The following is a 24,643-nucleotide window of genomic DNA, read 5'->3' on the forward strand; positions in this document are numbered from 1 at the left end:
CATCTATTATTTTTATTATTTACATTTTAAAATATGTAATAGTGTGTAATAATACAATGCAAAATAGCTTGTTAGATACAGTAGATAGCTAACCAGCTAAGCGAGCTTGACTTTAAATATAGAACATGTATTTATTTTACACGTTTTTTAAATATTAATTTTATGATTGCTCTACATTAACACAAATCAAAATATGTCATTGTGAAATGAGATAAAGTCGGTTGCTAACCTTGAGGTACGATGTTATTTATCAAATAATTGTTGTAAGGTAACAAAATCAAGTCAACTACAAATTGCAACTAAACCAGATAGTGCCCCGCCCCAACAATTAGGCAACGCATAATTGTATTGCTGCTTCAGATACATATTTCTTTTAATTTGTACTGTGCCTGTATATTGAGTCTTCTAAAAAGAACAAACAGTAACTTTGAATTTGGACAATTATCACACTGTTCCTGTTTACATCACAAACCATTCCCTGCTTCCAAAAAAAGAGAGAAAAAAAAAAAACTGAAAAAAGAGAAAAGCCAAAGAAAAAGCAAAACACTCACTGTGATGAAGTCTCTCAAGTTTATTTCGACTTTTGAGGCATTTTTGTTCCACAAAATGCAGATTGAACCCTAAACAGCGTAAAACCACAATTCCACTGCATCATTTGCAAGAAACGTTATTTACACTCTTAATAATAATAATAATAATAATAATAATAATAATAATGCCGGCGCGACTACTATTGCAAGAATGACGGTTCAAAAAACAAAACAAAACTGCGACATGACATGACTTGAATACACTGGTTCTACTGCACTGTACGTCTGATTCGGCCACCCTGTAACATCTGCTACAAATGACAATTAGATCACCTGGAAAGATAAAAGAGTACCTGGATTTTTGTTTCCTCAAAAGCACACCAAAACATTGCACTAATCCTGTCACGTAAGGTCGAGTGGAAAAGTGACTTCCTTCCTATTAGAAGCTACAGCCAGCAGAGGCACCATGCAATTGGGCTTCGCTTAGGAATACAAATGACACATATGTCTCCAATAATTAAATACGTGGTCATAAATAGTCATATATTCTGTACATGTTGTATTTCAATGCATAACCTGGTTTTACGTAAAATCCCCGTTTGCACTATGATACGGAGGAATGAGAAAAGGATTAGTGAAATTAATTACGAGTACAAAAGCTGTGATGTCATGGAAAAAAATATGTAACATGATGATCAGAACAAAAGTTAGCCATACTTAAAAAAAAAATAAAAAAAAATGAAGTCATATTATTGAGAATAATGTCACAATTCTATAAGGAAAAAAAAAAAGTCATGACGAGAATAAAGTTGCACTGTTGCAAGAGACAAGAAGATTTCCAAGTTGTAATATTGTTTATATAAACATATATATAAACATATGTTTATATGTTATGTTTACATGTTCAATAAACTTCCATGCTTTTATAGCAATTGAACACAATTTTCTGTGGGCCTTGCAAAATGAGTCAAAATTCAGTAAAACAGTCGGGAGCGAACGGGATTGCGAAATGTGAAAATGGCTGCCTGCGAATGAGTGAAGCAACTATATCGCATATTTTTCCAATATGGTGCAGCCCTAGTACAAATGATATGCTTAATGGTGTTTATTTTTTTTCTACTTGTTAAAAAAATAGTGACGCCTTATACTAACTCCATACGAGCTGTATATGTCTCATCTGTACGTTTTTAGACAGTGGGAGTAGCAAGATGGCCGCCCTGCGACTTCAATGGCTATCCAGTCGTATATGCAGGTCAGCGAGGTGGTTTGATTGTGTTGAATAATTGAACTACTGACTGCAATCATTTACGTAATACGGATTGTGTATACGTTTGATGCATGGCAGATTTTTTCGCAGAAGTTCCACTGTACTGTACATAAAAAAAAAAGCAAACTTTTCCAGAAAAGCGACGACATCACGGTATCGTTTCTGTGACGTTTTGTGGCACGATAGCGAAGGCCCCAGTCCCAAATTGCATGGCCCGCCACTGGCATAAGCGAGATCCGTTTCTCGTCTTTTTGTAATGAACGCCACCAAAATATACACGATTTATGCACTCTGGCGCGCCACGTCAAGCGGTTTGACGTTGGAGTCAGATCCGGCGCAGCGGGTGCCACATGGACACGGGCTTCCTCAGCGTGGCCAGCATCTGGTTCCAGTGGGTGATGCCCATGCCGCCGGCCTCGGGGCCGATGATCACGTGACCCAGGTTCTCGCCCCGCCCGTCCTCGGACGCCTCGGCCACGGTCACACGCAGCGACAGCTCCTGTGAGCGAGCGAGCAAGAGAAAAAAAAAAGAAAAGAAAAAAAGTGTTACATAAGCATGACTGGACACTTGCTATCAGTTGACGGCGTCGCACCTGCAGCACGAGGGAGGGCACGGAGAAGATCATGGCCTCGTTAAAAATGGGGTTGGTGTCGTCCCGCTTGGTGGACGTCTTCTTCTTGCTTATCTTGCGCCCGTCTTGCAGGAGGTAAACTTTGACGAACGGGTCTGCGGGGAGGCGACAGCGCGCGTTTTACAAACCGACGCACGCGCGCGCTTGCAATCCAATTAGCTTGAAATGCTAATGCCTTGCAATCCCTCCTTTTTTTTTTTTTTACACGCATTTAATTTGAGGCAGACTTTTTAACTACACATCTAATTGGACTTCATCAAATGTAAAAGTTAATTAACATGGAATAAGTACTGAGGCAGACGGAGGAAAGTCATTCATTAAAGAGCAAGAGAGAGAAAGACACGCAGTCGTTCTTCAGTCGGATTCCAAAACGCAGCATTTTGAGGTACTGTGTGAATCCTGAGAGGCGACCATAACCCTGGACATGAAAAAATTACTTCACGAACGCCGAGAGATAAAAACATTAGTGGCGCGAATGCTAATGTTAATGCTTAATGCTATCATGATAAAATGTTTGAATGCTCATAGACAAATATTCTTGGACGTTGGGGAAAATTAAAAAATTAAAAATATATATATAAATAAAAAATAAATTAATTAATTAAAAAAAAAAAAAAAAATATATATATATAGTGAATAGGCATGTCAGGCGATTTAACTTTTTAATTGTAATTAATCGCATGACTTCAATAGTTAGCTCACAGCTAATCGCAAATTTGATATCTGTCTATAATAGAAAAAAATATTTTATTGTACAAGTTATAAGTAAGTTATAAGTCATACTGTCAAACTAATAGAAGTGTGGCTGCATCTTTTAGTCATTGATACAGCACTTTCATAATAATAATAATAATAATAATAATAATTATTATTATTATTATTAATAAAATTGAGTTCAAATTAAAAAGATGTAATAAATAGTGTAAAAAAATGAGTGTGATATTGATTTGTGTTGAGGTAATTTTTCCTGCCACTAGATGGCATAATTTTATTTGTATCTAATCTTTAACATGGAGTAACTTGTGTAATTCTGCACATTTTTAAAATTGTAATTACAACTTGACCCCAGTCTCCACAAATACATGATGCATTATTAATATTACATTTATTAGAGCTAAATTTTGGCGTGGACGTGGCTGCTGCATTGCAACTGGAATTCCCCCAGTACAGGCTATCCAAGTAAGATGATAAAAAAAAATTGTGGCATTAAAGAAACTTTCAATGAACTCAAAATACAGTAATGTGTCTGTAATTAAATTAATTCAATGCTGAAACGTGCACTCATTACGCATGGCAACGTTTGCATGCTGGAAATAAATACTGAGTATTGATTCATGTACATAAAAGGTATCAAAAATGTTATGAGATGACGTTTCAATACTGAGAGTCGTGCATGTACTGCGCAAAGGCCATCGTGAGATTTGGACTCTTATTTGAGTTAACTGTGTAAATGCAAACAAAAAATGCATGAATGCATGAATGAAAAAAAAAAGAGAAGAAATTGAACCTGCAGTGTTCTTGCCGTTGGTCCACAGCAGGTTCTTACACTTGGCCACCACCACGGTGAGGCGCTCCGCCGTTGGCAAGTAGCTGAGAGACAGCAAAATCTCCCCCACCGCGTCCACCGCCTGAAAACACGTCCAGTCGCGCGCATGACATGCCAGTAATTATGCATTTATTAAATACGACATTCTTATCACACATTTTTCTTTGTATTTTTTAATTGATAGATTAGAAATATTTGCAGCATCTTTTATTAAGATGCATAATAATAGTTTAACACATATGTTTACTTAATTTTATGCATATATTTGATGAATTACTGTCGAAAAATGTGCAAAAAAAATTAGCATCACTCAGTCACATGCATAGTAATACTACTACCACCACAATAATAATAATAATAATCAGAATAATAATAACAACACATTTGTTTAATCCATTTTTATACATACCGACAACAACGTTGGGGAAAATTAAAAAAAATATATATATATATAAATAAAAAATAAATTAATTAATAAAAAAAAACATATATATATATATATATATATATATATATATATATATATATATATATATATATATATATATATATATAGTGAATAGGCATGTCAGGCGATTTAACTTTTTAATTATATATAATTAATAATATATAAATAATAAATAATTATATTATTATATATAATAATAACAACACATTTGTTTAATCCATTTTTATACATACCGACAACATATTTAATATAATTAATAGGGGTGGGAACCTCACGATACGATCTGCGATACGAGGCTCACGATAACGATTATCTCACGATATGACGATACCTCGATTATCGATACATTGGAAAGGTCATGAATCCACGATAATCTACGATAAAACTGATCATAAAAAAAATAATAATCAAAATAAAATAATAAGAATATAAATACAATTTAAAAAATGATCAATTAATAAATAATAAAAATAAATAATAAAAAAATCAATAAATAAATAATAAAAATAAATAATAAATAAATAATAAATAAATAGATAATACAAATTTAAAGTGGCCTGCCAAGTAATTGCTCAATAAGTCATGAACAAAACTATGGAGTTATAGTGGCTGAATATTAACTACAAATATCGCCACACTTGCGTAGGCGTATCGATAATCTATCGGGAGACAAAGTAACACAATTTATCGCGATATCGATGTATCATATTGCATTGGTGTGTCGACAAGTGTTAATTTGATCCGCCATTTTCAAATTTAGTCTCAGATTTAGTCCAGTTTCAATTTTAGTTTTTTATCATAGTTAGTCAACCTCATCCCAATTTTATTTTGGCTATAAATCCATCATTTTAGTCTTTATTTTAATTCCACAACAACAATTTTATCTAGTTTTAGTCAACAAAAACTGTCAATGTTTGAGTCTAGTTTTACAGTAGTCAGGACAATCATTTGACCCCAATAACTGTAATGGTAATGTCGAACATTTCAGATCTTTTTATTATTTATATTTGTTTCGTTTTCGTTGACGAAATGAACACTAGGTGTGACTGCGCGAACTGACTTTGTTGACGTCCTGGAGGTAGAGCCAAGCGTTGAAGGGTCTGATGGTGAGGTCCAGGTCGGACAGCTTGAGCTCGGCCACGCCCGCGCTGATGTTCCTCTCGTCGCTGTCGATGCCGAAGGCGGCGAATCGGAGGCTGCACTCGTCCAGGGCGCACACGTCCACCGCCAGCGAGAACCTCTCGTCGAAGATGACGGTGAAGGCGTTCGTCTGCACCTGTCGGAACACAAAAGACGGGCGACGCTTGAGTCTAATTGTTTTCTTTTGTTTTGTTTTGCTCGGAAAACTCTTTAACTCATTCACTGCCATTGACGGAAAAAGACGTCAAATGATGCATTTTTTTTGCTGGTCTGGCAATGAATGTGTTAATAAATAACTTAAAAAAAAAAATCAAAGTGGCCCTTGCAGCTTTCTATTTTTCTGTCTGTGGCCCTCAGAGGAAAAAGTTTGGACACCCCTGCTGTACATTATATCAGCAATTTATAATTGCTTCATTGATTTTTACCACGTTTAACTCATTCACTGCCATTGACGGAAAAAGACGTCAAATGATGCATTTTTTGCTGGTCTGGCAATGAATGTGTTAAAAGGGATACGTCACTTATTTAACCCATTATAGCAATAAAAAGTTAATATTTTGTCTATAATTAATTTGATATTTTCATTATTTTTCACGTACATTTATAGTAGCTTTAAAAACACATTTTGCAACTTGCTGTCGACTGAAAATGACATCACAAGGGCTCAGGTATATATTTGACCTCAGATACATTCAGCAAAAACCATTATTATTAGGGGTGTTCAAAAAAAATCAATTCGGCAATATATCGCGATATTACATGGCGCAATTCTCGAATCGATTCAACAGGTGGTCGAATCGATTTTTAAACAATGTTTTGTTGAATAATTTTCCATCAAAATTGGATGTTTAAAAATCGATTCGGCCACCTGTTGAATCGATTCGAGAATTGCCCGATGTAATATCGCGATATATTGCCAAATCGATTTTTTTTTTTAACACCCCTATGAAATATTAAGATTGAAAGATTACAACTTGTTTGTTAAATACAGTGGCTCACAGTTATAAGTCTGAAGTTTCAGATAAATAAATACATTTTCATACAAATCTTACAGTGTACATGTACAAGTTTACTGATTAGTATTTTCTAAATTTGAGTTAAAAAAAAAAATAATCACAACAATTGACGTGTAAATTCGTATTGGGATTAATCGGTATCGAATCGAATCGTGAGGTATGAATCGTGATACGAATGGAATCGTCAGGTAAGAGGCAATTCACACCCCTAATTATTATGCATCAGTAGAGTTCTCGTTTGCCCTGTCTGAACAGTTGAAAATGTGACTACTCGTGTGCTGAATAGAAATTTCAGTTTCACCGTCTCTTCACCTCAGATACCGTCAGCAAAAATCGTCTTTTTTTTTTTTAATCAGTAGAGTTCTGGCTTTGACGTGTACTGAATAGTTGAAAATGTGACTGCTTGAGTGTCGAATAGAACTTTGGTTTCATCTCTGACCTCAGACCCCTTCAAAAAAAAAAAGAAAATCATCATTATGTATGAGACGTGCACCGAGGGCGGAAAATGTGGCTTGTCCAGCGCCGAATGGAACCTTGTGCATTGTACGTCTTTGACCTCGGAGACCTTCAGCAAAATCAATCATCATGCATCGGTATGTGTGAGTTCTTGCTTTGACGTGTATTGAATAGTTGACGACGAGTGCTGAAAAGAAAAACGGTCCTGTCCTTTATACGCATGTTCAACACTACTCAAACTCACAAAGGTTCTTGATATATTATCTTAAAAAAAACAAAAACATCACGACTGTGGTCATTTGTCTTTCCGCACTGGGATGCAAAAGCGTGATGAGAAATAAAGATGAGTGATGCAGGTTACCAGGCAACAAGTGACACACATGGAAGGGGGGAGTAATTATAGCATTTTATCTCCCACCAGAGCAAAAAGCCAATGTTGGCGTCTGCACGTGGTCTAAGAAGATCGCCGAGAATGCAAGAGCACCTGAGGGCTCTTATTGATATTATTGATGGAGGCATTTGGGAATTCAGCGCACAGGCTGGACAAATGGTCCCGCACAGAACCCGGCCTTGGACTTTGCCTCCTATTTATTTATCCCTAACTGTGCACAAAAGGCTGCTGTGGCGTGCACGGCAGAATGCGGACGCGCGCGTGTGCGCGTGAGAGGAAGCTTTGTGAGACAAACGAGCGTGCGGGAAGGAAGTGATAGGTAAGCGACGAGCGGTGAGAAAAATGAGCGTAAAAATGAGCGGATGGGATTAGAAACGAGGAGGCGGCGCCAAAGAATGACGGACAGCTCAAGAGGGCGGCACCGGGGAAAACAATACAAAGTGGAGCTGCCAAGGAGGAGATGCAGCAGACACATTATGATTAGAAAAATGAAATGAGGGAGGGGATGAGTACGACAGCGTATTAGGGGCAAATAATTTGTTTTCCAGAGGGGGGTAATATCCCAAGAAAAAACCTCGCAAATTTGCCACTTTATAAAGTGGCAAATTTGCCACTTTATAAAGTGGCAAATTTGCGAGAAAAAAGTTGCAAATTTGCGACTTTATAAAGTGACGAATTTGCGATGTTATAACGTGGCAGTTTTGCGACGTAATGTGGCAAATTTTTGAGAGAAAAAATATCGTAAATTTGCCACTTTATAAAGTGATAAATTTACGACTTTATAAAGTGGCAAATTTGCGAGAAAAAACTTGAAAATTTGCGACTTTATAAAGTGACGAATTTGCGATGTTATAACGTGGCAGTTTTGCGACGTAATGTGGCAAATTTTCGAGAGAAAAAATATCGTAAATTTGCTACTTTATAAAGTGATAAATTTACGACTTTATAAAGTGGCAAATTTGCGAGAAAAAACTTGCAAATTTGCCACTTTATAAAGTGGCAAATTTGCGACGTTATAAAGTGGCAAATTTGCGATGTTATAATGTGGCAAATTTGCGACGTTATCTGGCAAATTTTCGAGAAAAAAAATATCGTAAATTTGCCACTTTATAAAGTGATAAATTTGCGACTTTATAAAGTGGCAAATTTGCGATGTTGTAATGTGGCAAATTTGCGATGTTATGATGTGGAAAATCTGCAACGTTATGTGGCAGATTTGCAAGAAAAAAAATCGTAAATTTGTGACTTTATAAAGTGATAAATTTGCAAGTTCATAAAGTGGCAAATTTGCAAGTTTATAATGTGGTAAATTTGCGACGGTATGTGGCAAATTTGTGAGAGACAAATATATCGTAAATTTGCACTTTATAAAGTGGCAAATTTGCGAGAAAAAAAAAGTAAATTTGTGACTTTATGAAGTGGTAAATTTGCAGGGGTTTTTTCTCGGAATATTGCCCCCACCCTCTAAAAAAAATATATATTTATACATGGCCATAATACACTGTCGTAGCTGAGAAGTTAGCTGATGTCAGTTTTTTTTTTGTATGTGTCCCAAACCAAAACAGAAACGTCCTTCTGGAGATAACGTAACATAAGAGCGGTAACCATCTTACCCTGGTGACTCCCACGTTGAGCTCTTCCGGACCTAGGGAGATCCTGATAAAGCAGCCGGGGAAGTCTCCCTCCTCCCTCTCCAGCAGGTCCTTGCCCTGATGCGCGGTGATGTGCAGCGTCCCCTGGCCGGCGTGCCGGGAGGGCTCGAACTCCAGCGTCACCTCCAGCTGGCCCACGGTGAAGTCGTGGCCGAAGTTGTTGGCGACGGACGAGATGGAGCTGAGCGAGTCGGTGGAGACGGAGCGGTTGAGCTGAACGGCGCCGCTCAGGTCCAGCTCGCGGCCCATCAGCTCCAGCTGGCCCAGCTCCCTGAGGGCGTCCGGGGTGTCGCCCAGGGCCAGGCTGGGCTTGCGGCTGGACGCGGTCGACGTCCGACGGTGGTTGTTGGCTGCCACCCGCTTCACAGAAAACACAATTTGAAAAGATACTGAACCCTTACATGCTTTTCGGGTCAATTTCTTTCATTCTTCTATTTTAGCCAGAGCATAAGTATTCTGCCCATTCCATCTCAAACATCCCAGGAACTTATTCAGACCCAAAAAGGTGTAAATAGATTTAATACTAATCCCAAAAATATATTTATACCTTTTTAATTATTATTTTTTTTGGATGCAAGAGCATATCGAAGACTTTGATGCGGCTTCTGAAATGAAGAGGTGGCTTAAAGCAATGGTAGTTATTTCAAAAAATGGCCAGCAAGTGGCAGCAGATTATAAGAGATCAGCCAGGGCCATGTTGCAACAAGCTCTTTTTGACAATGTTTTCACCAGGAATGTGAATATTGATGAATTTTAGCTATATTCCAATGATAATTGCTGTAAATGGATAAAAATGTACTTTTTTTCCCTGATGAAAGAAGACGATGATGAAAGAAGATCTTTCTTTTAGTTGGTTCCATGCTTTTATAGCAAAAGAACACATTATTCTGTGAGCCTGTCAAAATCAATCATAATCCAATAAAACAGCCGGGAGCGAAGGAGGGTTGCTTCAGTGAAAATGGCTGCGAGTGAATGAGGTAAATGTGATATTTACAATAATGATTAAAAAGAAAAAAAAAACAGAAAAAAAAAACAATCCTACATACCGTTTTTCTTGGATTCATTTTTCATTGTGTTTAAAAATTGGGCTCCCACCCAACTTCCGCTTCTAAGTATGGAAAGTTTTCTTTTTAGTTAAAAAATGTCTTACCTTAAGGTAAACGTGATGATAATGCACCCAAAGTCTTTGCCAACCGACAAAAGAAAGTAGAAGAAGAAATGAAAGAAGAAAAAGAACAAGAAGTAGAAGAAGTAAACGTGTAACATATACAGCTAGCTTGCTAGCTTAGCATGTAGCATCTGCTACAACAAGCGTTTACTGTTTTCAGCACCAAAAGGCAATAACGAGGATTAGACTTTGGGCACAATGTAATGTGGCATTTTATTTGAAGTATGTCATTTTAAACAAAAATAAAGAAATAAAAAATCTTTGCTGTAAGTTAGAAGCGGAAGTTTCAAATCCAAGCGGAACTGCCGTCGACACTTTTTGGGTCTTTGTCCAAGTTCTTCTGTTCTTGGTCTCAGTTTTTGTAAAATACATTTCCCCAGATAGTGTGACTTATACTCTACAGCGATGTACATTCCGAAGAATATAGTAGTTAAAAATATATAAATCCGAAAGGAAGGAGGCGGAGCCAAGACTTAAACCAGAATTTCTTTTTCGGTCAGATTTGACTAGATTTAGACACAAATTAAGCAAGACATTAGAAGCCTTTTTATTTTAGAACTATCTCCTGGATACAAAGTCTAGACAAGTAAAAAAAACCGGCAATTCGGTGTGCAAATATTCACATAACCATGTTGAATGGAACCCAAAGGATCATATTCCACGCTCGGCGCCTGTTGGCAAACCTTTTGTCGGACCTCTGAGAAGGAGGTTCCATATTTTTCCTGCAGGTATCTGTAGTCAAAGTTGGGAAAGGGCGACGGCGCAGGGAAGGTGCCAGACTTCCACAGCTTCCAGATGTTCAGCCCCGCCACGGCCAGCAGCACCACAAAGCCCACCAGGTAGATGCCCACCTCCCAGCCCGGCGGGTTACGCAGCACTGCCAAGCAAACGGGAGATGATTACATGGATGTGAACACATGGATTCAATTGAACCCAAATTGTGTCATTGATACGGAAGCATAAATGGGTTTTACTAAACTGTAAAGATCAGTAGAGTGTGATAAGAAAACAGGCCCAACTATTCTGCTCCCTTTAGGGGAAGTCGAGATTTTCTTCAAAATAGGTCCGTGTGCCCCAACTAATATGAACACGCTATTCTGATTCATATTGAGCCATTTTCCCCTCTATTTGAATCGCCTGTTTTTTTGTTTTTGTTTGTTTTTTTTGGTTTTTTTTTTAACAATCTGATGTTGCACATACATCAAATCCACAGATTAAAACATCAGCAATACATGCAACAATCAAAAGAGTGGGCTGCCATTTTGCCACTTGTCAAAGGTCATAGAAGATTTTCTTTTCTTTTTTTTGTTTTTGTTTTTTGTTGCAACTTTTATCCAAGATTCCAATATTTTTTTCTGGGCTATTAAAAAAAAAAATCGTTTTTCATGGCATAAATATTACCTGATATGATATTATACAAATGTTGTAAAACTGACAATATAATACATGAATAAATTTAGGGGTGTGAATTGCCTAGTACCTGACGATTCGATTCGTATCACGATTCACAGGTCACGATTCGATTCGATACCGATTAATCCCGATACGAATTTATAAGTCGATTGTTGCGATTTTTTTTCATTCAAATTTAGAAAATACTAATCAGTAAGCTTGTAGAGTGTAAGATTTATATGAAAATGTATTATTTATTTATCTGAAATTTCAGTCTTATAGAGGTTGTAATCTGTTTCATGTTTGAACAGCATTAAAATAAAATATTAAGGCTTAATGTTCCGTTCATATAACATTCTTCCATGCTCAAGGTGTGAATCCTAACCCGAAGTCAGACGTTTTGTTGAATATTTTTCCATTAAAAATGGAAGTTTAAAAATCGATTCACACACACACAAAAAAAAAAAAAAAAAAAAGGCAATGATGATAAGACGTTGAATCGGTAAGACTACCGAATGAACAATTCTGAGCTCTTTAAAAAAATAAAAAATAAAAAAAAAATTAAAAAAAATAAAATCGATTTTTTTTAATTGAATCGATTCGAGAATCGCGCGATGTAGTATCGCGATATATCGCCGAATCGTTTTTTTTTTTTTTTTACACCCCTAAATAAATTCTAGAAATGCGGCCCATTTTATGATCATTATTTATATAACTTTTTATTTATTTATTTATTTATTTTTTAACAAATTTACACATTGCAACTAAATATAATTTTGACTTGTTTAACTTCTGAACAATTCAACTATAATTCTGATGGGGTATTCTCAGATATAATCATCCATCCATCCATTTTCTTAACCACTTGCTCCTCACAGGGGTCGTGGGGGTGCTGGAGCCTATCCCAGCCGGCTTCAGGCAGTAGGCGGAGTACAATAACAACTTACATATTGTGACTTCTACAATAAAACAAGGAACCGAATAAAAAGTGAGAATCAAAGCAAGAAATCAATTTGCACTTGTATCATGCATTTGCAATATTTGAGTTGTTGTTGTTGACTGACCACTCAGATGGTAGCCTGAGACGTCCCCACTGTTCGGAGAGGACATGGCGCCTCAGCAGAAGCAGCAGCCAGCCTGGAAAGTCCAAAAAGAAGAAAATGTCTCAGTTACATTCAGCATATCCGCGACTCCGGACGGATAATGGAGAAAATATCTCGATGTGCAGCTCATGCAAGAGGCTGGCTTGGCGCTAACATCGTTACAACAAATAAATGAGGTCGTTATCCAGAATGTCATTTGGCTTTTTTTTTTTTTCTTCTACAAATAATCGCCACCGTTTTTGTAGGAGAAAAAATACCAATGCAGTTGCTATTTAAATGTATGCATGAATGTATACAGGCGGTCATAAAGAACAACATAACTGTCGTCTTTTACAACGGGACATGTCCCGTATATTTGTTTTTTACACATGACATCAGCCTGAATTTGAAGAATTTTGAAGAATATCAGCGTCTATGTGAATGCTCATCTGTCAGCATTCCATCATAGTAAAACATTTCAAAGTATAAGAGAGCAAATGTCTCTCAGAAGTCAGATAATAATATATATATATATTTTTTTTAAATCTCATTCACTCCCAGCAACCATTTCGACTAAAGCGACCCACTTTAGCTCCCAGCTGTTTTACCGGATTTTGACTATTGTATTCTATTGCTACAAAAACATGAAAATTACCAAAATAAAGATTAGAGTCTCTTTTTTCATCAGGAAAAAAAAAGTATATTTGTATCCGTTTCGGTACTGCAGCAATTAGCATTTGAATATTACGACGTTTCATCAATATTCACATTCCTGGTGAAAACACTGGCAAAAAAGAGCTTGTTGCAACATGGCCCTGACTGATCTCTTATACTCTGCTGCCACCTGCTGGCCATTTTTTGGAATAACTACCATTGCTTTAGGCCACCTCTTCATGTCAGAAGCTGCATCAAAGCCTTTTGTATGCTCTTGGATAAAAAAAAAAAACATAAACAACGTCTAAATACGTTTTTGGGAGTGAAGAACAAAGCATTAAAAAACGTGTTTACACGTTTATGGGTTTGAATGAGTTATATACATGCCAACTTTTCAACATATCGCGTTTCTCAGCATTCAGACAATGGCTGCATTTCTTTTTCAATGCATAATAACTATTAGTATGACAGAACTGGACAAAAACACTTGCGAGTTTTCAGCATTGATCAAAAGATGAATCTACTTTCAGGTTGGTTTTAAAGAGACAGAGAAGAAGAACGCAACACAAAAAGTCAATAGCACGCATCCATCGGCGAGTGACTCATTCCTCCCCCAAAGAAGAATCTCATCCTGCCTGCCGGGATCTCCTTCCAGCAGGCAGACGCTCGGGGGAAACCGGAGCATTACACTAATGATGCCCGTGCGGGGGTGCGGGGGTGCGGGGGGGGTATCGGGCACCAGTCAAGTCAGCTGAAGCCACGCAGCCAAATTAAAGTGGCTGACGCAGTGCAGAGTCCACTGACGGCTGCTGATGTGCCGTTTGGACCCGAGCTTTGGTATATCTTAGCCTGACTGTGGTTGTGATGGATCAGTAGATCAGTGTGTGTGTGCGTGTGTGCGTGTGCGCGTGTGCGAGGAGGGAGGGATGATTCATGGAGATTTTGCAAAAAAACAAACGAGGCAGCGTGGGCTGTGTCTCAGCGGTGCCGCCGAGCTGAAATAGAACACAAAGCAGACAGGATTGTTGGGCTTGCTTGTGTGCGGCTTCTTTTTTTTTTTTTTTTTTTTACCATTTAATTGGATTTAATCACATGACATGACATTGCAGTTTTTTTGTTTTGTTTTTTTAGACCCATTTTCTGGCTGCCTTGAAAATAGTAAAATTTAAAATTGCAACAGTTTTTAACAATGTAAAAAATATATAAATATAATACATATACATACAATACACTATTTGGTTCAGTTTTTTTGATGAATTAAAAGACAACCCCCCCAAAAATGGTTGCGAAATCTCCAATGTGTTTTCCACAATAATAATAATAAAAATAATAATAATAATAATAATAATAATAATAATAATAATAATAATAATAATAATAATAATAATAATAAGGCTTGGCTTACCTCCCACTCTCCAAAAAAATAAAAATAAAATAAAACAAAGAGCAAAATAAAAGTAAAAAAAAAAAAAAAAAGGTTCAACAGCCACAATTCACCTATTCTCAGATTTTTTTCCAACACAGTATTTCAAAATAAATTACATTAAATTAAAAATTAATAATAAAATATAAAAAATTTTTAAAAAAGGCTTGGCTTACCTCTCACTCTCCAAAAAATAAAACAAAGTGCAAAATGATTTTTTTTTTTTATTAAAAAAAAAGTTTCAGCAAGCACAATTCACCTCAGATTTTTTTTCCAACACAATATTTTAGAATAAATTACATGAAATTAAAAATTACACTTTAATTTAAAATTAGAAGAATAAAAAAAGTAAAAAAAAAAAAAAAAGGCTGATGAGTTTTCCGTGAAAAAATGTGTTTGGTTAACCCCATCCACAAAAAATAAATAAAAATAAAATAAAACAAAACATTATTTAAAATGGTTTGGCAGCCATGATTCACCTATTCACAGTTTCCTACATTTGACTTGTCTTTATTAATTCGTTCGTTTACATCTATTTATTTGTATTTGCATTTTTTTGGTGTTATCAAAGCAATCCTCCCCCCCCCCCCCTTTTTTTTTTTTTTTTATGAAAAACACTGACGTTTATGAGAACATTTGAGTTAACAAATACACAAAAACAACTTTTGTTTTTGTTTTTCTGGAGAAAAAAAACCGAACCCTGAGCATAATATTGAATATATCATATTTATTGTTAATTCTATTTCAGTGGTAAGATTAATGAACTGAGGATGTACTGTAAGCATTAGGAAGGTGTCAATATGGAAGTCACGGCTACTATGCTGTTCTTTTGGGTCACCCATCAAGTAGGAAAAGGTTAAAAAAAAAGAATTCAATGTAATCAAATGTAATCATCTAAATTGTGCTTGTACTTTACTTTCCATGAAGCGCGACATCATGCTGAGATGCAGATTGCTATTATTTTGCTTGCCTTCCCATAGGCCTGAGAGGGAAGAAAAAAAAAAAATCTTGTCACAATATCGGCTTACGCTAAATGGCATGTGCAGAATAGCGCTCCGGGAATTTGTGAAATTTCAATTTTCCGGCTGCGACGAAACTGTGAGTGGAAAATGAAACGCCGTGCGCGTGTGTGGAGGGAGGTGGTGCGGCTTGAGAATATCCCTGCAAACAGCTGATCAATCAAAACCTTTCTCGGGTTTGGCTCAGGCGACTCGTAATGTAATTAACAGCCTTGCTAGTGCGCTGAGTGAAACGCATAAAACGGAGCCATACGTCTTGCGGTGCGCTGCCGTGATCGCCGCCAGCTTCGACTCTTCTGCGGCTAACCTGGGCTACCAAAAGAATTTTTTTTTAGTGTATCCAAGAATTTCTTTAAAGACCATTGCCAAATTTTACTCAAAACTACAACGGCAAGGAAGCTTAAACGTTTACAGAAAATAAAAGTACTTAAAATACTTCCCTGAGGAACTCCACTTCAAATTACACCTGAAACTGTTTCTGTTTACATGTAAAAATCTTCTTTGAGCAAATTTAGCTCGTGCCTAACAATGAAAAACTTCACTTCAACATATTTCCTTGACACCAATGTACTACTTTCCCATTAGACAGAACCTACGTATGTTTTTTGCTTATGCTATAAACACTATTGAAGTTGTCCTTTCGCGTCCTGCCTCGTAAAGCTCCCGCCCACGTTTGATGTCCGACCACAAGCTCCCATTGTGACGTGAGGCAATCCATTATGTGACCCCCCGACGGGAACTAGCTGCAATATAAAAGACCTTCGCAAAAGACCAATCTGAGACTGGACGCCGCGCTCCGTTAATAAAATAACCCCTCGGTCAATTTAGCATGCTTGGATGTTGGTGCGTGCGTCTGAGAGGGAATCCCCCTGACGGAGTCGGCCGCTGTGGGGGACGGTGGAAGAAATGTGCTGAGTGAAGAGGCGGGACTCTCATCTTATTTCAGGGGCCATTTTCACGCAAATTTGATCTCAAGTGGGCCCGACCACTACAATATGTCCGCAGCCTCAAAAACTATGCGTAAATAATGACAGCTCAAAATATATGATGTGTCTGGGGTTTTTTTCTGCTGGGCATTTATTTTTTTGAACTGATTTTGACTCTTTCCCCACATAAAAACAACACAGAATTTATTTTGGGTGTTATCTCATGTTTTTATTTGTTATAGGGGACGCCAGGAGAATATGGCTGTCACGTGTTGTAAACTTACCAAGCTTATATGTAACATTTTTGAACATGAACATCATGCAAAGAATCTTGCGATTGTGATTGGTTAGCTAGGATTTACTAGCTAAATAACACGGCTAGTTAGCCGGGTTCGTAGCTAGCTTAGCTAGTAACCCGGAGTGTTGACATCCAAATTATGCGTTTTTATTGGTTTATACGCATATCATGTCCACTGCAATCATCTTAGGGGTTAACTTGCTGAGTACATTTAAACTTCTTAACAAAAATTAGCGCAAAATTTTGGTTTCTAATTCCGAGTTAACATCCAAGAATGCTGGCAGAGCGCCCCCAGTGGACAAAATTAGGAACAACAGGTAATCGTTTTGAAAAACTGCAGTATGTGTTGTCCTCTAACCTGGCAAAATGTCCATCTGGTACCGCTCCACAGTAATTTCGTCGGGAAAAGGCGGGACATTCTTTTTAGTTTTAGTTTAGTTTATTCATTTTTTCCTTTCGGACACATTACAGTTTACATCAATCACATCACATCATTTGCAACATTGACATCCGAAAGAAGGATGCACAATAATTCGAGCTGATTGGACAGTTATGCACAGTTGCATATCCCGCCCCCAAACACAATGTCGCTCTGTGATTGGGCCGAGCGGCGGTGTTAAAAATGCTAAGGTGTCAAGTGGGCTCTTCTGTGGCAAATCCTCCCTACGAAACTTCCTAGCTGTCATCTTGCCAGAGCAGAGTTAGTTGTCCTCACGGACCATACTGGACTCTGTGAGGGACCAGTTCTGGCCCTTGGACCGTATATTTGACACCCCTGTTAAAAATGCTGAGGTATCAAGTGAAATCTTCTCCGGCAAATCCTCCCTTTGAAACTTCCTAGCTGTCCGATTAGTCATTAGAGCGAGTAGCCTTGTTTCATTTGACTTTAATTATACAGGAATGAACATTTACTTTTACGCTTTTATGACTTTTATGAGAAGTCAATTTCACAAAAGCATCAAAGTAAGGTTACGTGATGGAAAAAAAACAAAAACAAAACTCGCAAAACAAAACAACTTTGCGCTCCCTCTCAAAGATTGCGCGAGGGAACGCAAAGTTGTTGTTTATTTTCCCTCTACCATGTCACCTTAGGTGCTTCGTAAACACTTCCGGGTCATCTTCTATGTTACCAAAAGCGACGAGGGCGGAACGTGTAAACAAAGCAGTGGGAAAATACATGCTCCATCCTCGTCGCTTTGGGAAAGCTTTACCACTGCTTTTTTTTTTTTTTTTTTGTTTCTCCATGTTTACAAACGTTCTATCCTCCTCGTCGTTTTTGGTCACATGGAAGATGACCCGGAAGTGTTTACGGAGTACCGAAGGTGACTTGATAGTGGAATAAAAAAAACAACTTTGCGTTTGCGAGGGAACACAAAGTTTTTTCTTCTTTTTTTCTTCCTACCATGTCACCTTAAGGGGTCCTTATAAAAGTCACTAATTTGCTCAGAAATTGCAAGCTATTTTTTATCGAAACACATGTTCTACCTGCTGAAAATGAAAGAAAACAAACTTTTTTTTTTTTTTTTTTTTTTTTTTTTTTGGCTTCAATCGTCAAAATCGTCTGTGGCTCTCCACAAAGTTTTAAACGATGTAAAATGGCCGGCAGAGAATGAGTTAATAAATGTTTTCCGAGGGTGACATTTCGTCTCATGGGAGAGTCTGACAAAAGTCTCCCTGGAACGTTTCAATGCGTATATGCAAAAGTGCCGTCACACATGAAAACTAGTTAGCACGAAGGTTGTTGTTGTTTTTTTGTCACCAAATTCAAGACTTTGCGACGCCATGCAGATGCAGCAGAACAATAAATGTCTTTTAAGGGTATTTAGCGACGGCATCAATTGTTGTTAAGTGCAACCTGCTGGAGTCCAGTGGATCAATTTGTGGGCCCAGCATGTGTGCAGCAAAAACACCCCACGAATCTCCCCCATTTTTACTCGGCAAAGCAAGGACGGATGCTTTCCTTACCGGGACTTTCCTGTTTGCTGCAGCGGGAGGAGGAGGAGGAGGAGGAGGATGGACGAAGCAACTCCACCGCGCTCCCTTCTGTTCAGGCGCCGCTCTCCATCCAGTGCCGGCGGATGCTGGATGAAGAGGAGGAGGAAGGAGACGAAGAAGAGGACGAAGGAGGAGGAAGAAAAAGAAGAAGAGCGATGATGACGAGCAGCCTGCTTGTGCCGCAGCTCGCTGGAGTCTGCAAAGAAAGATGCTGCTTGAGGCATTTCTGTGTGCGCCTTACAACCCCCCCCCCGCCTCACCTCACACATCCCAACACACACTCACTCCCTGCAGAACAACTTTCTCACCTCCTCCTCCTCCTCCTCCTCCTCTTCATCAAAAGCAGCAAGCGGTGAGGAAGACGACGTGAACATGCAAAGGAGAATGAAAGGGACATTATAGGCCAATTAGGAACAGTCACACCCAATTATTATGGACACGCATGTACATAATTGAGTTTCCTCTTCTATATGAATTCATCTAATGGTTGGTTAAGCACGCTTAAGAAGACGCCATGCCGCCATTAATTATTAGTTGCAAATGACTAAAATGGCTCCTCAGGTAATTATTTTTCTCTACAAATACAAAAAAAAAAAAAAAAACTACAATTTAAGTACAATTAATCATACTGGAATGTGATTAACACATTCACTGCCAGCCCAGCAAAAATGCCTTATTTGACGTCTTTTTCCGTCAATGGCAGTCAATGAGTTAAGATGAGATGTAACCAAAATTGACAGATTTTTAAGCAAAATTTGCCTTAAAAGAGAAAAAAGGAAAAAAAGGATGCTGCAATATAATCACAAAATATATTGGCACATTGTGTTTAAGATGAGATGTAACCAAAATTGACAGATTTTTAAGCAAAATTTGCCTTAAAAAAGAAAAAAGGAAAAAAAGGATGCTGCAATATAATCACAAAATATATTGGCACATTGTGTTTAACACATTCACTGCCAGCCCAGCAAAAATGCCTTATTTGACGTCTTTTTCCGTCAATGGCAGTCAATGAGTTAAGATGAGATGTAACCAAAATTGACAGATTTTTAAGCAAAATTTGCCTTAAAAAAGAAAAAAGGAAAAAAAGGATGCTGCAATATAATCACAAAATATATTGGCACATTGTGTTTAACACATTCACTGCCAGCCCAGCAAAAATGCCTTATTTGACGTCTTTTTCCGTCAATGGCAGTCAATGAGTTAAGATGAGATGTAACCAAAATTGACAGATTTTTAAGCAAAATTTGCCTTAAAAAAGAAAAAAGGAAAAAAAGGATGCTGCAATATAATCACAAAATATATTGGCACATTGTGTTTAACACATTCACTGCCAGCCCAGCAAAAATGCCTTATTTGACGTCTTTTTCCGTCAATGGCAGTCAATGAGTTAAGATGAGATGTAACCAAAATTGACAGATTTTTAAGCAAAATTTGCCTTAAAAAAGAAAAAAGGAAAAAAAGGATGCTGCAATATAATCACAAAATATATTGGCACATTGTGTTTAACACATTCACTGCCAGCCCAGCAAAAATGCATTATTTGACGTCTTTTTCCGTCAATGGCAGTCAATGAGTTAAAAAGCCAGGTCGATAAATATTGTGTCACCATAAATATCTCCATGCCTAAGAATGACAACAGTTAGTAAATGGGACATATTAATAATCATAAACAAACTTTGACAATACTTAGCTGTAGTGCTGTCAAAATTAATCGATCGATTATCAAATTAATCGATTATTATTTCAATAACCGAGTAATCATTAGGAGCTTCTTTTTTTTTAAATTTTTTAAATTGTCCAAATCCTCTGATTTCAGCATATCAACAATAATCGGTGATTGATTTCTATTGCCCTTCATGAAAGAAGACTTATATTATCTAGAAGTTTATCTTTTTTTTTTTTTTAAACAAAACAACAACAAGAAAGAAAAAAAAAAAAGAAATTTATCTTCTGTGTTTAATCAAAATAAGACATTGACATGACTGGGTCATGCCAGGGTTAAGTTTAGGTCATGCAAGGGTTGTGTTTGGGTCATGACCGTGAAGTCAAGTGTCTGTTTTTGAACTGATGTAACCACCATCTGGTTTCAACTGGAAAAACGCTATGTGATGTCAGGAGCTATGTGATGTCAAGAACCTTCAATCCCTTTGCCTGGTCAACAGCCAATCAGATAATTCCATGTCAGCACTGTTACCCACATGTCTAGCCACAGCCAATCCCATCAATTCACGGGGGGTGCTGGAGCCTATCCCAGCTGCAGTAGGCGGGGGACACCCTGGACTGGTCGCCAGCCAATCGCAGTAAACACCAGTCACTGGTTATTAATAAACAGTAATCAAGGGGAAAAAATTGTTGTTGTTTTTTTTTTTAATCTACTTTAATGCAAAATGAAAATGAATCGATTAAGCGATTGAATAGTCGATTCTGAAACGATTCGATATGTCTACGGTGGCTATAAAATGACGAAAAATATCGGTCACATTTGCCACATTAATGTGATATTTTTCGAGAATAAAGTTTTGAAATGATCTACCTTCGTCTCACATTTTTACATCACAAAATCTGGCATTTGAACCGGGGTGTGTAGACTTTTTATATCCATCTAGCTCTCAATGAGTTTGACTATTTTAAAGCGTCTGAGTTGCAACACTTCATGAAAACTTCCTCATTATTAATGCGTTATGGATCAGTTGTGAAGAAAACAAAAAAGGTCCGATTGATTTTGCGCACTAATCAATTCTTACTGATCTACAGACTCAATCGGTGACTCATTGGTCGGCGTAAATCGTTTTTCAGCATCGTATTGATTCTGTTGTTGCTGTATAACAGAACGGCTTTTGCACCGAGCACATTTGGAGGTGCAACATTTTTTTTTTTTTCCAATTTAATAACGGCTTTCTAACCTGCAGGGGGGCATTTTTGAAGTTATGAGGCCCGTGTGCATTACCGGTAAATTATGAATATGAGGTGACGAGGTTCTCTTGGAGAACCCACATCAGACCCTCATTTAATGAGGTCATCGATTCATGCGCAGGAAATTTGCACTCGAGTGGAAGAAAAACTGTTAAATAATTAAAAATACTTAAAGAGATACTTGACTTTGTTAGCCCATTATAACGACAAAAAGTTAATATATTTTGTCTGTAATTAATTTGATACTTTAATTATTTTTCACGTACAAATAGTAGCTTTAAAAACACATTTTGCAACTTGCCGTTGACTGAAAATGACAGCTCACTTGTTTTCTAGGTTTGGTCATGTGACATTCACAAGCTGAGCTGTGATTGGTTACCTGAGCCCTTGTGACGTCATTTTCAGTCGACAGCAAGTTGCAGAATGTGTTTTTAAAGGTACTAATTGTACATGAAAAGTAACGAAAATATCACATTTATTATAGGCAAAATATTAATGTTTGACTGCCAAAAATGGCTAAATAAGTAAAGTGATAAGTTATAAAAATTATAAAAAAAATATTTACAAAAAAAGTTTTTTTTTTTTTTTAACTGGTGTTAACATTGGAACTGTATCTAAATTCATGATGGACAAAAATCATTTGAGTAAAATTAGATTTTTTGTTTTATTCAATGAACTAGATACTACTCCCACATTCCAGAAAAAAATAAATAAACTGCCATTTAAGCATTAATTCACAGAAAACGAAAATTGGTCAAATCACCGAAAGGGTCGTGTTTTTGTTTTTGCCGCCTTATTTTCCCCCACAACTGTAATGTTTATGCAATATGTATTAATATCCTTCAGTGCCATCTAGTGGTGAAACTGGTGTACTTGTTGCTCCTCAACAAGTACTCAATAATTAAAATATAATCAAATAATTAATAATAATTATAACAAGTATTTTATTATATATAATATAAATATATTTAAAAAAAAATAAAAAATATTTAAAATTGGATCCCATGCCAACATCCAGCTATTTAAGAAAATTCAACAGATTCTTGCCCCGGAGTCTCATCCCGTTAACAAATAAGCGAGTACAAATAAAAAATACAACAACAATGCATACATCCATATAAAAAACATAGATTTTATTCATTTTTGTCCGGTCACTGTTGGCTAACAATAAACATCCAAGAGGCATTCTGTAAATGTGTTGTTGAAAAAAAAAGCACAATGGAGACACGTTGCTGTTCAGTGGTGATCATTCATGGATTGTACTGTAATATGTAGGACAGCATATCAAAAGTAAACATTACAGATGCCAAAAAAATGTGCTTGCACTGGTTTTCTGTACTGGCTGCAGGTTCCACGCCCGCATTTTGACCTTGTGTGTATGAAGTGGTTCGGAACCTGCAGGCAGGTCAACTACCGGTACGTGACAGTAAACAGACATGCCCTGCAAAGTGAACGCACCTCGGCTAAAATATTTTTGCTTTCTGATGTGAAGAGTACAAAATATACAAAAGGCCTCTTCCGATTCTGTTTTTTTTTTTTTTTGCAAAGAGAATTTAAATTTCCTGTCCAAATAATATTACACAGAAGCACTTGGTGGGCTCTAGATTAGAGATAGACCGATATGTTTTTTTTTTTTCCTGGGCCGATTATTAGTCGTAAAGGCCGCCGATAACTGATATTTAGAGCCGATAATCATTTTCACTAAAAACGGAACATATTGGCATCAAAAATTGGAAAAAAATACATGATGATAATGAAATGGTGAAAATACAAACTCCTGCTCTTAATTTTTTTGGGGGGAATTTTAAAGCACATGTTTATTGAGTAACTTTTAGGGTTAGTAAAATATTGGAGTTTTTTTTTTTTTTAAATCTTAGTCAATATTTTTAAAATCTAACAAGTATGTTTAAAAAAGTTCAATAAAAGCAAACAATTGTTTTCTACACTAAATAATGTATTGCAAAATTTCAAAATATATCAAGTATTAAATTTGGACTTAACTTAAGTTTTCAAACACAAACAGAAGATTCCCAGGGTCAGTAACAACTCTGAAAATTTATTTGTATTTGTATTTTTTTTTTTTTAATTATTTCCCTGAAGTTAACACTAAAAAAAAAAGAAAAAAAAAAAGAACTATTATCGGCCATATGATTCTTCAAAATGGCCGATGCCGATATTCGTCAAAATGCTGAATATTGGTGCCGATAATTGGCCCAGCCGATAATTGGTCTATCCCTACTCTCGACTAATAAAAAACTAACTAAAATAAAAAAATTGTTCCAACTGCCAATCTGACATGACAATAAAATTATCTTAAAAAAAATGGCCCTCTTAAAAAAACAAAAAAAAAACAAAACAGTTAAACAATTATTTTAGTCGAGGTGCGCTGACTTTGTAAATTCCAACAGTGATCAACTCGTCTCGTCCTTCCCCAGCCAAGGCTGAAGAACGTCAAGTTCAAAAGTTATTTCGGTGCTCGACAAAATAGCGCAATTGTGGATTAAAATAGATGACGCATATATTTCAATCTGTAAATACAAGGACAGCCACCAGTGCTCTCCACGCTTGTTCTTTAGTATACAAATCCTTTACAACACCTGCTTTTGTCTCATTTCTTTCCCCCCGTCCAGCAAAAAAAAAAAAAAAAAAAAAAAAAAAAAAAAAAAAAAAAAAAAAAAAAAAAAAATTACTCATG

The 24,643-nt window shown here is 36.8% G+C and overlaps 1 protein-coding gene and 1 long non-coding RNA gene across 2 annotated transcripts; one reads left to right on the plus strand and one right to left on the minus strand.

Moving 5' to 3' along the window:
- Positions 1-563: 563 nt before the first annotated feature.
- On the minus strand, positions 564-19,270 carry syt12 (synaptotagmin XII). Its single transcript, XM_077518092.1, has 8 exons — positions 19,006-19,270; positions 12,703-12,775; positions 10,930-11,123; positions 9,040-9,438; positions 5,484-5,699; positions 3,937-4,057; positions 2,391-2,524; positions 564-2,296 (listed from the first exon to the last, which is right to left on the minus strand). Exons 2-8 carry the CDS (start codon positions 12,746-12,748, stop codon positions 2,123-2,125), a joined length of 1,284 nt encoding a protein of 427 aa, XP_077374218.1. The 5' UTR covers positions 12,749-12,775; positions 19,006-19,270; the 3' UTR covers positions 564-2,122.
- Positions 10,927-12,870, plus strand: LOC144016772 (uncharacterized). Its single transcript, XR_013283001.1, has 3 exons — positions 10,927-11,085; positions 12,517-12,626; positions 12,710-12,870. It is a non-coding gene; the product is annotated as an uncharacterized LOC144016772 (long non-coding RNA).
- Positions 19,271-24,643: the final 5,373 nt, after the last annotated feature.

The sequence above is a fragment of the Festucalex cinctus genome, chromosome 3, assembly GCF_051991245.1.
Source record: "Festucalex cinctus isolate MCC-2025b chromosome 3, RoL_Fcin_1.0, whole genome shotgun sequence".
Classification (NCBI taxonomy): Eukaryota; Metazoa; Chordata; class Actinopteri; order Syngnathiformes; family Syngnathidae; genus Festucalex; species Festucalex cinctus.